The 17,607-nt window shown below is 40.4% G+C and overlaps 1 protein-coding gene across 12 annotated transcripts in view; it reads left to right on the forward strand.

Moving 5' to 3' along the window:
- The window catches only part of NUMB (NUMB, endocytic adaptor protein), a 58,066-nt gene extending 41,267 nt beyond the window's left edge, over positions 1-16,799 (forward strand). For 3 of the 12 annotated variants that reach the window (XM_017741875.1, XM_017741877.1, XM_017741879.1), the window contains 7 exons: positions 4,692-4,766; positions 6,703-6,843; positions 8,325-8,526; positions 10,677-10,976; positions 12,725-12,874; positions 13,708-13,851; positions 14,845-16,799. In XM_017741875.1, coding sequence (XP_017597364.1) covers positions 4,692-4,766; positions 6,703-6,843; positions 8,325-8,526; positions 10,677-10,976; positions 12,725-12,874; positions 13,708-13,851; positions 14,845-15,566 — 1,734 coding nt within the window. In that variant the 3' untranslated portion in view covers positions 15,567-16,799. Of the gene's footprint in view, positions 1-4,691; positions 4,767-6,702; positions 6,844-8,324; positions 8,527-10,673; positions 10,977-12,724; positions 12,875-13,707; positions 13,852-14,844 lie in introns of all 12 variants that reach the window. The other 9 variants (XM_008639486.2, XM_017741878.1, XM_017741881.1 and 6 more) reach the window with 6 other exon arrangements.
- The last annotated feature ends 808 nt before the right edge of the window (positions 16,800-17,607 follow it).

Genomic DNA, 17,607 nt, shown 5'->3' on the forward strand with positions numbered 1-17,607 from the left:
TACCTTTCTGCAAGGCAGAAAGATCTCTCTCTCTTTTACCTCTCATCTGTTTCCTACCTCTGTGTTTAAAATTTCTGTAAAACCTTTAAATCCAGCTTTCATATGGAGTTATCTAAGATAATGGCTTCTGAAGTATCTTGTTATAAAATGAAACTTTGCTTAAATAGAAACTAACAGGTTTGTGACTTTCATACATGCTGGTGTTTTTTGAAGCAGATTATTCTCTGGTCATGGATTGGTTTTGACTTTGCTTGGAGAGCAAGTAATGTTTTTTCAGCTGATCCTTTTTCACCATTCAATCAGATAGTGATGCATGTCACATAGGGACATCTGTTTCTCCAATTCTGGTTTCTTCCTATGATCTGGGAAAGCACACATCCAAAGTGTAGTGATGGTGAGGGGCTAAAGTACAGTAGATGGCAGATTGGTCAGATTAATGAGAACAGTCCTGTGTGCAAATCAAATCTTAGAGCTGAAATTTAGAAAGACCGGACCCAAAGTGCTAAACTGAAAACAAACAGCCCCCCACCTCAACCTGATTAGATATGTTCTCTCTGCTTGTTGGTAGTAACTTATGTTAGGATACATATGAAAGCAAAGATGTAAAAGGAAAGGTATTTGCATAGCACTTAGGTAAAAATCTTTCTTTGACTTTTTAAATTATTAAATATGCCATCTTCCCTATTACATCTTGGTTGATATTTAATGAAGTCTAGTACTTTGCCACAGCATTTTAGATTTCCTTTCTCTTGTATTATAATATTTTGACAAAGAAGGACCTACTTCTACTTCAGCCTGTGAATTTCATTAATTAGCACTGAAACCACTTAAATCCATAGTGTTTAGATATCCCCACAGCTCCAGTATGGCAGTACCTGTATTACAGCTTTGGCCTACAACAGGAGCTCACATCTAGAGAAATCTGCAGAAAATGGGACAGCTGTTCTCTTATTAATATTTCTCAATTATTAATAACTCTAATATCTTTTGGCTGTCTCATCTATAATTTCTGTCCAATTGCCTTGCATTGGGATTAGTGTAATATTCCAAACTGCAGAGCTGTTTAAAACACACTAGCAGCTTTCAAAAAGTCAGTCTAGACATGTTTGCTGCTTTCCCTGTCCATATTGTTCTCCTTGTAAAAGGTAAATATGATGGATTTGTGTCTGGAAATGTTCAAGTGGTTAGTATTGAAAATGCTTTTTTTCAGCTTTAAATGAAAATGAGATGTCTCTTGATAGCTCCAGGTTAGGCTTTTGCAATTATCAAATAAGCTGCCTTTTTAGGCAGCTCCTTTTGAAACTAAAGCTTTTCTGTTGTAGTGGGTAGTAGGACAGATTTCGTGATCTTTCTCATGTTTTGCCTCCACGGAGCATGTGTATTTCTCATCACACAGTGGTCTATACAGAGTCTGAAATGAAGAATTTTCTTTATATATACCTCAGACTCCAGGTGCCTCTTAGAGCCATGTCTAAGTCTCAGGATAGAATAAAATATAATACGCAGAAATACTAGAAACAAAGTAAAAGTATTTAAAAATGCATTTTGGGCCACTTCTGTTCTGGCATCCTTAATACTTTGTTTTCCACCTTGCAATATAGTAAGGTATCAAAGCAGCTACTTTTTGTTTGGTGGATGCCCATCTCTGGGACATTGCCAGTTGGTCAGTGAGGTTTCCATTGTGCCCAACCTGCCATGGACCTGCTTTGTCCTCCGGCCTCGTTGTGTGTTAGGATGAGTGCCCACCCTGGAGATGTCTGAGGACTCTGAAATGAGTCCAGGTAATGAATCTTGTGCTGGAGCAGATAACTGACCTCCCCAGAAGTGCTGAGCAGTGAGGTGTCAATCGGTGCTGACTCAGCACTGACAAATCAGGCTCCTGGGAGTCGATGCCACACATGGCTCTCCTCAGGCAGTGCTGTCATTTAAAAGCCCTAGAATATCAAGACAAGCTACTGATCTGGATATCTAGATGAGTCCCTTGGTAGCAACATTTCAGACCATCCTGTTCCAGTGGGTATTGGCTTCTTGCTTTAAATTGTTCTGTTTGGAGTTGCCTGTACCTTCCAGTATTTGTTACACAAGCTGTGATCCTGCGTTGGAGTTCACTTCCCGTGCAGTATCTTGCAGCTGGTCTGATCTTTGTCCAGTATGTGCCAATAGTGCAAATGCTCCTATCTACTCCATAATCACTGTTTACTTGGCAATGTCCCGCCCATAGGGGAGTGGTACTTTGATTTGTATATCCAATAGAAACTCATTTGGACCAGTGTGTTCCTTTATATATCACTAGTAGGCACAGATAAGCTGAGAATTCAGTAAATGTAAAAATAATTAATTGTCCAGCAGTAGTAGCAGTGGGTTTGGGGTATAAACTATAAGCATAAGCCCTTTCAAAGCACTGCATCCACCATAAATCTAGAAGAAGGAATTGGGAGATGAAAGTGAGTTTTCTTTTTCTCTTAGTGTAGCGAACCCATCTTTGGTTATCTTGCACGTGGAACTTAATGTTTCAGTGGGAAAAGAGGGCTTAGAAAGTTCTTCAGCCTTTTCATTTTATTCTGAGAAACATGGAGCTCCATGTGTTAGCTATTTCTAAATCCTCATTTGGTAAAACAGTGAGTGAGTAGCTCTGTGAAGGATCAGCATTGCTTTGTGAAATACCCAGCTCAGTTAAACTTGGCTTTAATACAAACTTCAGGAACTGTTCACAGTTTCTGTAGGGACAAGGTTTTTATTGTTTGCTGGGGAAAGATGTGTATCTCTCAATCTAATGATGGCAATCTAGACCAAACAGTTCCCTGCAGGCATTTTCTTCACTTGATTGTTTGTATTTGCTTGAAATAAAGATTTTTAATACTTACAGCTTATAAAAAACCAATACTCTTTTTAAAACAGTTCAAGGAGACAGACCTCTACAAACCATTTGTCTTGGAAAATAGGTACTTTCAGGCTGTGGGAGCTAGCTGAGCATTGAAAATACAGACTGTTTTGTGGGTATTGATACTTAACTGCCTTTTAAACAAAATATTAGAAGTGACTTTTATATGCTGCAATATTTTCTTACACATATAACGGTAAATTTAAGAATAATTTCTGACATTCTCTGGGGTATCCAACAGGCTGGATGGTCATTTAGAAACTTGCTTCTGCAAGCACATCTCTGTAGCTTGCTTTCATGCTGTGCTTATTTTCTCTCTTTTTTTCTTTAAATGCTCTTCTGTGCAAGTCAGTGCCATTCTCTGTTCTCACCAAGCTTTTTGAAAATGCTCAGGATGTCATTGCTGCTTCCGAAATCGGGACAGATAGTTCCTCCCCAAAAAACAAACAGAAGTTCTGCCAGCCCCTTTTTCTTCACACTTGCTGCTTTCTCTGGAGAATGAAACCAATGTGATATAATTGGAGACTTTTCACTCCAAGATATTTCATTCTTACAGTGTTAAAATTGCAGACTTGGAACTTATGCCAGAATGTATTCTTGTTCTGTTACTTGCTGTAAGAATATAGAGTATATACATCTGCAGTAAACTATTAAAAAATTATAAAATAGTTGCAATTCTAGCTTGAAGCCACTACCTGAAATCCCTTCACCTTTTTTCTTTCCCCTGTTGCTTTCTTCACTCCCTGCAGTGGTTTCTGGTGGGTGCCATTAGCAGCCACAAACTATGTAAACCCAGTGCTTCAAAACACATGGAGAGAATATTTTAATAACTGGCTGAAGTAGGGGGATTGTGAATTAAAGTGACATGCTCAAAAAAAGGTACTATTTTTCTAGTAGTAGTTCTCTGTAACAACCAGTAAAATTGTTGACTTGTTTTATTTTCAATGAATTAGCTTCAGAAGACTATTGTGTTTATACTGTTTTCTGTAACTTTCCCTTGAAAAGTAAACAGCCTAGAAAGAATCTGTAGTTTAAGTGGCTCCTGAAGCCTTCCTGTATTTCCCACTTTTACTTAGCCTCTGGTTGCGGTGGCTGAAAGTTCCCACAGTCAGGTTTTGGCTAAAAGCCAGACTGCTCTCCGCTGCATCTGCCTGCCACACACCACTGCTTTTCAAGATACACACCAAAGGGTTAAGAAATCCTATTTTTATACCTCTCTCCCAAGATTAGACATTTAGCTCTTAATAAATTAGTGAAACATATTTGGGTGATTGATCTTAGCATTAAGCTTATGAGCTTAATAAACTACACTGTAACTGATGATTTTGGGATGCTTTTAACACTGGTTTAAGGTAATGCTATGATTCTGCCATGTGACTATTGGGGCAGAGGGTAGGGCTGGTGGAAATATCAGGTAAGAATTTTCCTATGTTTAAACTTGTGCTGAAGAAGCTACCTGTGGTGTAACTCCTTATGAATGAGTGTCTTCTGACTAGTGGAATTCTTCACCCACTTGGTCAGTCTTGAATTCTTTACTGTCAGTGGATGTACACCTTATTTTTGCCTCACCTGTCCTGTGCCCTCTCCCCATCCCCACGACGTGCTGTTTCTGAAATACTGGCTTTGGCTTGGTTCTCTTAATGTTTTGCAACTTGGATTGAGCTTTGGGCACCCTACTGACCATGGACTTCATCTACACTCAATGTTATAGTTCTTGGAGAGGGGAAGCGGGAAGCAATCAGCTGTTGGTGTAAAACTGTTTTGTTTTGTTTTGTTTTTTTCTTTCCTTTTTTTTTCCTTTTCTTGAAAGTCTGGGAAGAAAGCCGTCAAAGCAGTCCTGTGGGTTTCGGCGGATGGACTCAGAGTTGTAGATGAGAAAACAAAGGTTAGATTTCCCTGGGCAAAAGTTTTAAATCCCTCTCTAATAATGTATGTGCTATATCTTTAAATGGACACCAATCTTTATGTTACTGTGAATGTTGGTATTTGAAAGGAAGACTGAAGTGTGTAGTTTAGTTTAATAATTTATTGTTTTGTAAACATATGTACACCTGCTAATTTTTTTCCCCAGTTAATTCTACACTACTCTCAAGACACATTTTATAAAATGTAGCAGGTGTAGCACAAGCTTGGAATATTTTTTGTTGCATTTACTGTTGTTTTCCTGATAACTTCTGTTGATAGTGGACTTGAAGAGCCCCTGGACTTTGTTCTGCACCACTGCAAAAGGTTGCAATAGTAATATATAGGCAAACTCACATTAATCAATACTATATATATATATATATATAAATCATATATATATAATTTTCAGTGCATCCAAATCCTAGAATGGATCTGAATGAACAAGAGCTTCCAAAATGCAATGTAAATTAAATGGGAGTAAATTAAATTAAATGCAGAGTAAATTAAATAGGGAGATTGTACCTCCAGACTCAAACTAAATAGTAACTGCATATATCAAATTCAATAATCTTTAATATCTAAGATGTTGGTCTGAAGTGGAAAACTACTATGTTTGAGGCATGATTCTAGATTGTTTTACAGTTTTTTTTAATTGTGAAATTACAATTTTTTATTATGAATTAGCACATTGTGTACCACCAAGGCACCTGTGTCCAAGTGAGAGCAAATGATTCTTGGTTTTATGTAGATGTAGGCAATTAGAAATAAGAGCTTTAGGCTTACCACTGCAAGTGCACTAGTATTTTAAAAGATGGCATGGCTATGAGAACAGTTTTAACTCTTGTCAGTCTGAAATAGTTTGTTTTATATTCATATCAATTAACATTTACTTTTTTCAACCTAAAAGATGATTTCTCCAAGCTAACACTGACAGGCAGAGGTAATTCATATCCCTCTGGAGTGCAACTGCCTGTCAAATATCTGCTTGTGGTTAGACTTCTCCAGGGCTGCTGTAGTGGTATGGTTCATCAGAGCTAAAGTTGCTATCTCTCAAGAATTCAGTTTCTAATACAAACATACTGGTGTGAATGAATTCAGTCTACTGATTGCCTCATTTAAAAGTAATAATACATGTATTATTTTTAGAAATGTTGCTGCACATATGCAGTATTTTCAAATGGAATTTTAATAAGTTGTGCAGACTCTGGAGGTAATGAAAAGTATAGGATTTAAAAAGAAAATAAACTATTGCCTCCTGGTGGCTGAATACATCAGCAGAGGTGCCAAGTGCTAGGCACCAACCAAATGAAGCAATTTGGAAAAAATATTGAAAAACTAATTTTTAATGAGGATGGCATAATCTTAAACTGTACTATCTCCTTTTTAGAAATACTTCTCCCATCTGTGGGATTAAATAGGGAGTGTTTGGTACTACCAATGCTGCTGGTGCTTTTCTCTTGCATCCCTGCTTAGCTGACTGGGAGATGAGTTTTTGCTCTTTATGTAGCAGCTGCTAGACCTTTTCATACTAGCAGACCTCTCCCCTAAGTGTCAGCATTGTGTTTTAACCACAGTGAAGACTTTCTGGTTGCAAGAATACAGAGCTGCTGTACAAATAAAATAACGTGTGCCTCCATAGTCTAGAGGAGAGATCATAGGAATTCATTGGGTCCCTAAATTCTTAAGTGGTGCCTTGGCACAACTCTGGCAAAGATGGCTGGTGGAGAATGTCATCTCTTCATTTTGTTTCATACTGGGAACAGATTCTGAATGGTGACTGATGACAGATAATTACAGCCACATCAGGTTATCCCCTTTTTAGTATAACTCATTTTTGTGCAATTACTACTGACAATGACTTGTTCAAGTGTATTTCCTCACATTCTTTTATTGTGGGGGGGATTTCTTCCCTCTAGGATCTTATAGTTGATCAGACAATAGAGAAGGTTTCTTTCTGCGCACCAGACAGGAACTTTGACCGGGCGTTCTCATACATCTGCCGAGATGGCACAACGAGACGCTGGATCTGCCACTGCTTTATGGCTGTGAAGGACACGGTAAGCTTAGTATGGTGTGTGTCCAGCTCTCCCAGCTCTTAGCTAGAAGCAAAGGGCAGAAAAATTGAGTACCTGGAATACTGCAGTATGTTTTGACTCCAGATATTACTTAATCCTTGAAAATTATTTTAATTCTAATTCCCTGTATCTGAATTATTTGCCATCCCTCTGTGGTGCCGTCTTACGGAGAGAAATGCTGCTCAGCCTGTGTGTGAAAGGAGTGCAGTCAGCCTCAGATAATCTCCAGCAGAAGGGAACTACTCTTCTAAGAATAGACAGAAAATTTTCTCATCTGAAAATGTTTACAGCCAAAAACTGAAACAGCAATGACAGTTTTTCCAGGATAAAATCATAGTGAGTAAATACAGACTGGTTATGAATGCAGCAACTTGTACGCAAATGCTATCTTGAAGGAAAAGTCATCTGAATGTTAAGAGATGGAGCTAAACTGAATTAAATTAGCATTCTATTTGCTTCTGAGTGACAAAAATGTTTTGAGTAGGTTTAAAATCAGTTTCTTGCTGTGTAGACTTAGGTAAGTTATTTAACTCCCTGATCTGGCCTTTTCTTCTCTCTGCTAATAGTTGAATCCTGCCTATATTATACAAAGTGCTTGAAACCTCATGCAAATTCACTGCATGAACTCCCCATTGTTGCATGTTCAGAGCAATGGTGCTTGGTAATTTATCATTTTTCTTTAAACAATGAAGTCAGAAATTGTTGGGGCCCCTCTCCAACAAGAAATTCCCACTAAAATTATGTTAGAGCTGGAACATTTCTGTTTTCATCTATGAATAACAGGTCAATTCACCTACTGATTATGATAGATGAGTTGAGCTACTGGTAGCAATAGTGCCTCTGATTCAGCTGTAGCAGCTGTATCAGCTGGGTTGCTGGACTTCTCTGACTTGAATTTCCTTTTTACAGTTATTGGATAGTGGATTCTTTTGACCTGGTGAGTAATGGAAGTGCTTTTCATTAGGCACTCCTAACTCTAACTGGTGCATTTGGTCAGGACCATTGAGGTGTGAGTAGTCACACTGTACTTTTAACTTTCACAGATGCACACAAGGGTAGTGTTGCCCTGAGCCCTCTGTAAACTTTCTCCAAGAATAGCACTTACCTGTCCTTCAGGACTTACACCTTAAGACAGCTTCATGAGAGTTTCTTTGTGCACACATGTATCTAGAGGCAAGGGATCAGTGCAGGCACGTTATTGCTCTGGCATCTTAGTAGCAGTTGAACTAAACAGATCATCCAACAATCTTACTCATTCCTGGGTGGCTTTCTTGAACATGGCTTGTGCATTAGTAGTTGGGAGTATTGATGTACCAGGTTTAAGGCTAAAATACAATTAAAATAGTTTTCTTTAATGCCTTAATTAGATTGATCTTGTAAAGGCAGGTTATCAGTTTGTGATGCTTGAAGCACGTGTATGTTTCTGTTCCAGTCACTGTGTGATGCAATGTTGTCTTGTGCAGGGGGAAAGGTTGAGTCACGCCGTGGGCTGTGCATTTGCAGCATGCCTGGAGCGAAAGCAGAAGCGAGAGAAGGAGTGTGGAGTGACTGCCACCTTTGATGCCAGCAGAACCACATTCACTAGAGAGGGGTCATTCAGGGTCACTACAGCTACTGAACAAGCAGAGAGAGAGGAGATTATGAGACAGATGCCGGATGCTAAAGGTACGGGATGCAATTTAAACAATCATCTGTAGCGAGCAGAACCAGCACTGAGGCCTCTGCAGGGATTGAAGCTTAATGTCCTTACAGCATTCCCCCTCTTGAGCCTTACTATGTTCAAATCATATTCCCAGACCCTTGTCAGTTCACAAGATGAAAAATGCTCCCAAATTCACTCAGCATTTTCCCATGTCTTCTAGAAAAGGTGCAAGTGGCTTCATATGTGAAAGCTGCTTCTGCTTTGTTTTGTCAGCCTGCTTTATGGCAGAGAACACTTGTAGGTACCATAATAAAAGGCCTTATTAGAAAATTGTTAAAAAGAAACAACAAGCCTGCCAGACACAAAGTAATCATTTATGCAGTCTTATGCTTATGGTAAATGAACAGAAAATTATATGTGTTTTTCTTAGAAAAGAATGTATTTTTATTTTGATTTTTAAGGCAGGTTACAGAGTGTATGTATAGAGTTATACTGCATGAGGGAAGAACAGATAATCACAGAGTGCTTTCCAAAAAAAATCCACAATAACCACTCCCTCCTCGTAAAACACAGCTTTTTGATTATTAATTATGTTCAAAATTAGTAACTAACTGATTTGAGAATGAGATAGTGTTCCGAAATTAAGTGAAAGTAGAACTTCTTACTCAAGTTTTATTACAAAGCCTACAGCTTTATTACAGTTCTACAGCTAACAAAAAATAAGTATTATAAATACTGTTCATAACCTGCTTCACAGTGAAGTCTGGCTTTTGTTTCAGAGGATTCCACAGCAAGTTTTATGCTGCCCCTTCATTGCAAAACTTTAATCTTCGTTTTCATCATCCATCTGCTTGTTTCCATACATTAGTTTTAGAATGTGCTAAATGAAGCTCAAACACAAGGCCTTTGTTACTTGAGGGCATGAGTCAAAGTCTTGACTCAGTGAAGGTGTGTGAAATCCTTTCCAAGAAAGACTGATTAGAAAAGTTTCACTTGAATGAGCAGCTGCAACTTATGGGTACTGAAGCTTGCAAGACAATGTAATTAGTTCCTGCTACCATTCCAGCTCCTCAGAAATCTCTAGTCTGACTCCTCTCTTTACCAGACTTTTAGTTATTCTGCTGGTGTGTCAAAAAAAAGTCATTGCTTTTTCTAAGACGTTTGGAAAACAGTATGGGTAAAATGAGAGTTCATACCAGGATAGTGAGATTTTCTTTTGTCCTTCTGTGTTGATCAGCTGTGTTTATTGCCCCCAAAGCCAATTCATTTTTGAGTGAAAAAGAGTTTTCCTAGAGGTGGAAAAATCCCCATTGCTATTCTAATTATAAGATTCATCATTTATACCAAGTTTAATCCTACATTTGTACCATTAGGCCTGTCTGACAGGAGCATTGTGGTGCTACGCAAAGCCATGCAAAATGAAGCAGCCGTCTTTAAGTTGGAGGAGCTTCCAGTGCAAATAACTCATGATTGGGTGGTAACATAGCAGCTAAAATCAGTACAGAAGTGACACAGGAACTCCTTGCAAATGTGTCAGCTCAGAGGCTGGATCTACCTTGCAGCACGTTTCCCTCTACCTGTAATGTATTTCCTGGAGGAGCTGGGAGCTGCAGCCCAACCTGCTGCTGCTGCTACCTTTGGCCTGCTAAAGCTTGTGCAGTGTGTTTGGCTGCTGCTGCTGATTCTGCAGGGCTGGAAGGGTGGTTTTTAAAAGAGGGTCCTAGAGCTGTGTTCTGTTCCCTGCTGCTGCTGAGTTGTGCTGCCCTAAGTCACTTAATACAGTTTGTATAGTAATATTTTGTCCATGGTTCTGTGTGAGGCAAAGTAAAGGTCTCAAATATACAATACATTTTTCAGTCTTAAACCTTAATTGCAGGTACTTCTAGAGCTGGGATCTCAGGAACAGCTGGAAAGAAAACATATGAAAGGCTGTCATTTCTAGGAAGTGGCTTGCCTTATAAAGCTGTGGGGCTTGGGTGTATGTCAGGTGACATGGTGAAAACAATGAAGGTAGACAGAAATTGTGTTTCTGCTGTGCTATTAGAAACATTTGCAAGAGTACTAGTTATGCAGATTCCTGCAATTTCTCTTTTCAAAACAAATGGGAGTACAGGTAGGCAGTTGAACAGTATTTTGCTTTACTTTTCTAACCTCACCCTGTTTCCTCCAGCAGTTGAAACAGAAGTGAAAACAGTAACACCAGGTGCTGCACCAAACAATACTGCCCCCTCTTCTGGCTCACCAACCTCTCCTACTGCTGAAGTTGCTGCCTCTCTGGATAAAGAAATGAGCAACCCTCACGCTATCCCACGGCGGCATGCCCCTATAGAACAGCTTGCCAGGCAAGGGTCTTTCAGGGGCTTCCCCGCCCTTAGCCAAAAGATGTCTCCGTTTAAACGCCAGTTGTCTTTGCGAATAAATGAGCTGCCTTCAACAGTGCAAAGGAAGACTGATTTCCCCATGAAAAACTCAGGTAAAACCAAATGGTTCCAGTGAAACATGGCCTTAAATTGTCTCTTCCTCCTTTTCTTTGGCTTCAAGTAACTCCTTATTTTCTAGTAAATCCTTCTTCCTGCCTCATGTTGATCATTTATCGTGAACAAACATCACAATGTCAGAGAATTTCTGCTTTGGGAATAGGCAAGAATTTCAAATGCAGGGTTCACGTGCAGAAGACAGTTGTAATTGCTATCTGAAGTACTGGAGCACAGCTTGAAGTGTTCCAGGAATGGGTGTTGGTGAATTAGGTTTTGGCTCTTCCCTCTGAGTCACTGAACCAGTTCTTCCACTTACTGTCAGGGCATCCTGAGACACAAATCCCTTCAAGGTCTTAACCACTTGTCTTGGGATCATGTGATGCTCTTCTGCAGTCTGTCCTTCTACCTGTCTGAATTCTTTTTGAGAGCAATGAAATTGCTTTTCACGTTGTATTAAGAGAACCAACCTGTTCAGGTGGCACAGCTGGCTGTATCAGTATTACATGGTACAGTTTTCACATGATGCTAGCGGGGTTTTCTAAGAGTCATCCCAACATAAACTCCTGAGGTGCTCATTACCTTGCATAATGTCCTAGAGTTCCCTTAGCTAGGTGTTATCCTTCAGGCCAGCTGTACTCTCACTTGGCAACAGAGCTGGTTTTGGGGTTCTAAGCTTGGAAGTAAAAATGACTGTGGCAAAGGCAAACCCAACAAAAATACTTAGTCTGACTTCTTTCATAATCCTTGTTTAGTGACCTGTGATTTAAGACCAGCATTGAGCCAATCAGTTTTACAGTAATAGTGCACTGCTCAGTAGTGAGTCACTGAGCATGCCACAGCCTCAATTTTTCATGATTCAGAACATTTCTGATGCATGTTCCCATATATGCCACTGCCAGTGCTGCTTATTGTCCCACTGCATGCACTGTATTGGAATATCCCTCAAAGAATCAATTTTTGGGCATGCCTCCCTGTGAATTTTAGATCTGGTGCATGTTGTGTGCAGATATTTTATGTTTCTTACACTATTTTGTGCTTGATTATGCCTGCTCATGTCAGTTCTGTGCAATGACGGACTGATGATCGGTACTTTTGGAAAACACTGCCGTTAGCAATAATGAGAACATCTGGTAAGCTGGCAGCTTCACTCCAGATGTTACATTATCCACATGATACTGATGCTTTGTTTAAAACTGAACATCCATTTTATCTGAGCATTCAGCTTTTGCTTTTATGATTCTAGCACAGGAACTGGGGATTTCAGCTACCACTGAACTGGAACAATCAACACTAACTCTAGACTGAACTTGCCACTGTGCATTGCTGTCAGTACATTTAAAGTTCACATAGTTACTGTACAAATATGTTGTTGGAACACTTAAATCTATGATAAGTATTTTTATTTCACAGAATGCCAAATCTTAGAGCCAAACTCTTGAGAAGTTTAGCACTTTGATACTGTAGAAAACCCTTTTTATTTTCTGATACAAGCATCCTTTAAATCTGGAACAGTGATCTCCTTGCCCTCTTGACTTAATCACAAAATACATTAATGTGGTGTTCTATTTCAGGCCAGATCTTCAACACTAATGTAAAAAAAAAAAAAAAAGCTGTCATGCAAATCAGTCGCAATAACATGTAGGACATTAAGGGAACTAATTATATTTCAGTTTCACATTGGTAGTTGTAAATTGTTTCTGTATCCTTTAAACTTTCAATTTAATGAATTCTGTTTACATTTTAGTCCCAGAGGTAGAAGGGGAAACAGACAGCATTAGTGCCCTGTGCTCTCAGATCACCAGTGCTTTCAGCACACCATCAGAAGATCCTTTCTCTTCGGCCCCCATGACAAAACCAGTGACAGTAGTTGCACCACAGTCTCCTGCCTTTCAAGGTTTGTGATTTCTTTGGGTGCTGGATGAGGCTTGAATGCACATAATGTTGCTTTCCAGTAACACATGGTCTTCATTTCTTGTGCAAGTCCTGTTACCAATATTTTGGGTGAATGCATCCTGCTTTATTCATCTCGTCTGTTTAATTTTTCTGTGGTTTTGTTTTTAACAATAAGTCCATGCACCTACCACACGATAGTTACCTATAAAAGGGACTGGCTTTGAGGTAATGGCTGTTTTAACATTCTGCCACCTGAACTCCACAGGAGTGTGTCATAGGAACCAGATCTCACATGGGAAGGGATTTTGTGCCACTACGATTACTGTTTTTTACACAAATTCTTAGATAAGTTGTGGAAAAATGCCAGCTATAGAACTCATAGCAGGCATTAATATTCATTCCACTGCTATGCTTTTATAAAAGTTGTGTGAAAAAAGAACCTCTCCATGTTAAATGTAGTTATTGTAACTTTGTATCTACAATATGTTCTTCTTTTGAATCTAAAATTAACTGTACAATAACTACTGGTGAGCCATGTTTCTTCCTTATAGAAACAACAAATTTAACTTCAGTCAGTCATCAGGACTCAAGGCCTCCTAAAGTATATCAAAATCCACCATCCCATGATTCTCTTAACAAGTGTTGGCTTGGTGAAATGAAATTTACTACCTTTATTGACTGTCAGTCCAGTTTGGCTAATTACACAAACTCCTGTCATGTGGAAGTGTCTAAAATTGTTGTATGTTGATATGTCTGACCTGGCCCACTAATACTCCAGTCACATGCATGCCTTGCATGAATTAATCGCACTGATGTTGTCTGCTCCCATTTTAGTTAATGGCACTGCCTCTGCCTTCTGTGTGCTTGCTGCTAAACCATCCCAAGCTGCTGTAGTGTCCACAGCTATGCCAGTTCGTGAAACCAATCCTTGGGCTCATGCTCCTGCTGCTAATACTGGAGCTGCAGCCGTGGTCGCTGGTAAGACTGGAAGTAGATCCGGTGCATTGCTATAAGAACTTGGATCAAAAGCATAATTGAGCCCCTGAGACAATTGTCAGTGCCACTTAATGGCAAGTGGAAGGAACAGGAACAAAAGCCGGAAGTAGTAGCGTTTTGCACGAGTGGATGGAGGGAAGCGATGATCTTGTTGGTTCTGGGTCTATAACCTGGACTGATTCTTATTTTGGCAGCATTTTATAAAATCAGTGCTTAAAAAGGAAGTAATGAAATTGTATGCGAGTTTGTGTGTATAAAAGGGAAAGAATCTGTGTGTACCCAAAATAATTTTTGGGTGTTCTTTTCACTAACGTACATAAGGAGGGATTAAATTGGTTGCTTAAAGGCTTTAGAGGTTCATTTCTTCTGTTTAGTAAGCTTAGTCTGTCCCTCCAGGCCTTGCCTGCACTGTATAAGGTGAAATGGCTGTCACCCATGTGGGCACATGTGCTAGAAGGCTGCAATCTAAGTTATTTTATTTCATGGTGTAAGCACCACTCCATGAGAGAAACTTTGCTAGTGAAATAGTAGGTTCTGCTTGGCCTTGTAAGATTTTGTCTTTAAAACAGTTTCTTAGACCTTTGTGTTCCAAGTCCGCCAGTCCTGAGCTGTACCTTCAGAAACTGATACTTCCCAGTTAGGGGGATTAGTGGTTGTGGACTAGATCACTGCCACCAAGTTGAGTGCAGGCAGCAGCTTTCCTGTGTACCCTAAAGTCTCAGATGTGTGCTATGAAGAAAAAACCCCATAAATCTGCATTTTAGTGAAGCAGCTCTTACCTACCTCATCTTGACGAATGTCTTCCTAGAACAGAACAGTATAGTGAATGCATAAAGATGCTTCCAGTGTTGGGAGCATCTTTCAGTCATGGTGGGAGGAGGCCTGTGTGTTCTTGTGTACACCCTCCAGTCTTTCTAACCAATCAAAGGCTGAGGAATGGAAACGTTTGTGACTTGCCCATGCTTTCCTTCTCAGGCACTGAATGGAGCAGCACCTCCTCAGGTGCGGCCTCACCAAGTCTCTTCCAAGGAAATCACAGACGCACTCCCTCGGAGGCAGACCGCTGGTTGGAAGAGGTCTCAAAGACTGTCAGAGCCCAACAGCAGCCAACCTCAGCCCCAGCCCCCCAGCCACTGCTCCAGCCTCCTCCAGCAGCTCCAGCCTCCCAGTCAGCACCAGCCTTCCCAGTCAGCACCTTCATTGCACCTCAGCCTGTGCCGGTGGGTGTGGTACCGCCCATGCAGCCGGCATTTATTCCGGCTCAGCCCTATGCTGTAGCAAATGGGATGACCTATGCAGCCCCAAGCGTCCCTGTGGTTGGAATCACACCTTCCCAGATGGTAGCCAACGTCTTTGGTACTGCCAGCCACACTCCAGCGGCCCACCCGCATCAGTCCCCCAGTCTGGTGAAGCAGCAGCCGGTCCCTCAGTACGACAGCAGCAGCAGCAGCGCCACCGCCAGCCCCTTCTTCCACCCGCCCGCGCAGCACAACGGCTCCGCCGCCTTCAACGGCGTGGAGGGGGGCAAGTGGGCTGCCGAGGACAAGCATTCGCAGCCCCCCGCGCCCGCCCCGCAGGTCGACCCCTTCGAGGCGCAGTGGGCAGCTCTGGAGGGCAAGGCAAAGCAGCGCACCAACCCCTCCCCCACCAACCCCTTCTCCAGTGACCTACAGAAGACATTCGAGATTGAACTTTAAGCGGTCCTGTGGGGGGCGGATAAATTGTACATTAGGATAGAGGGATAAAGGGAGCAGAGGGGACTGTTTCTGATCAGTTTGCTTTGATAATCCCAAAGGTCCCTTCAAACAAAAATGGGTTAGAAAGAGAGAGCAATTATGGGGAGGATGGAAACACACAGACAATTTAATGTGCAGTTCTTAAAAGGAGTCCTGGAGCCACCCCAGTCTGCATTCCCTCCTCACTTGGAAAGCTGGAAGTCAAATGAAGCAAAGAAAGGCACCCAGTCCCAAAGCCTGTTCTGCAGAAACATCAATCATCTCACAGAAAGGAAGGCAGATGTTTGTACCTGTGTCCTCCTGATGCCCTGAAAGTCCTGGATGTTCCCCCTCAGGGAAGAATTGGGTAGGGTGGGGGGTGGATATGGGTGGGATGTTGTCACCTTAGCAAAAGCTAGGTTTGTGGAAAAAGTTGAGCTTCCATTTTGAGTAACAAAGTGAATATTATATGTAAAGAATAAAGTAAAGCCAAAATCTTTATTTTTATGCATTTAGAATATTTTAAATAGTTGGATATTAAAAGCTGTATGAGTTGTAAGTAATCTTGCCAAAGGTTAAAAAAAAAGGGGGGTTGGATGTAAGAAATTGTACATAAGATTGATTTATCGCTGATTCTTATTGTAAGTAATATTGGGGGGTGGAAAAAGGGGCTCTAGCTTGTTCTTGTATCTGTTCATTGTAAGTAGCATATTGCAACAACAATCACAACCAATAAGTCATTATATCGTAGTTTTAAATAAAGAAAATTAAAGAACAGTATTGTCATGGTTTGAAAACCATGGGGAGAATTTACTGTTTTTTATTGGAATCAATCTACATATTCTATATAGTATGGATTTTTTTTTCCTTTCATATATTGCTGCAGTTTCTTTGTCTTAATCTATTGGTTCTAACACTACTGTGACAACTTACTGTCATCATATCTACATCCTGGGACTCCCTGGGAAACCATTTTATGTTTGTCTGTCAATAGTTCTTAGAGGTTTTTAACTTTGGTTTTATTTTTTCCCACTGATTTGTGAAACCTTGTGGTTAAGGCTGCAGCTGGTCCAGGTTCTGCCTCTGGTGACTTGTGAAAACCATCTCATTTTAACTTTACTTTTAAACTTTGGCCTTACAAGCAAATGTAAGTTATATATATTTGTACTGATGATTTATAATCTGCTTTAACAGAAATAAATGTTGGTGGTAGAAGCACTGTCTGTGAGAGCTTTATTTCCCACCTCAATTCAGTTTTCAGCATTTGCCCTGCTGGGTGACTTCTGTCTTGTAAAGGTGAATGTGGATGAGCCCTGCTTGCCAAACTAGCACCTTAAGAATAATATATGAACACCTCTCATTTTCTACAACCTGTTAAGTTGCCTTGAACTTTAAGACTGAATTTCAAAATATCCTTGTGACGCATAAACACTTAAAGCTCTAAAATAGAGGCCTCTACTGAAAACATCAGATTCTGGGTTTGCATGGCTGTATTTTCTACCACTGAATATTTACAAAGAGACAAAGATGGGGACAGTAACATTCAGTAAGGGCAAAAAGGAAAACTTTCTTTCCCCTAGTAAGAGGAGCCATATGAGATGATGTATTTTCACTTCTTTTCTTCCAGTGAGCTGGTATCTACCCTGTTGCTGTGACTGGTTCTTACTGCATTCTTACAGGCACCACGTCAGTTTAGACACAAGGAAAAAAGTCAGACTCCCTAACCTGAAGGGGAAGAAACGCTCCCTTTGTTGGCCCTAGGATTTGAGCTTGCCAGCAGTTCCCATTTCCAGGCGAGTACAGTGAGTCTTACAGTGACAGTCTAGAACTACAACTTTTGACATTACAGATTCTTACCTATGTTCAGTATGATGTGGATAGTAATACAAACGCTCCCTGTGGGATTTGAGTTGCTGTCAATGCTTTTTTCAGCTTTCAAAAAGCAAACAAGTATTTATAGACATTTATAGTAGGAAAGAAAGCAGTTAGTTATGCATCTTTCACAGTAAGAGCCCCAAGATCA

Source organism: Corvus brachyrhynchos, unplaced genomic scaffold, assembly GCF_000691975.1.
Source record: "Corvus brachyrhynchos isolate BGI_N302 unplaced genomic scaffold, ASM69197v1 scaffold115, whole genome shotgun sequence".
Taxonomy (NCBI): domain Eukaryota; kingdom Metazoa; phylum Chordata; class Aves; order Passeriformes; family Corvidae; genus Corvus; species Corvus brachyrhynchos.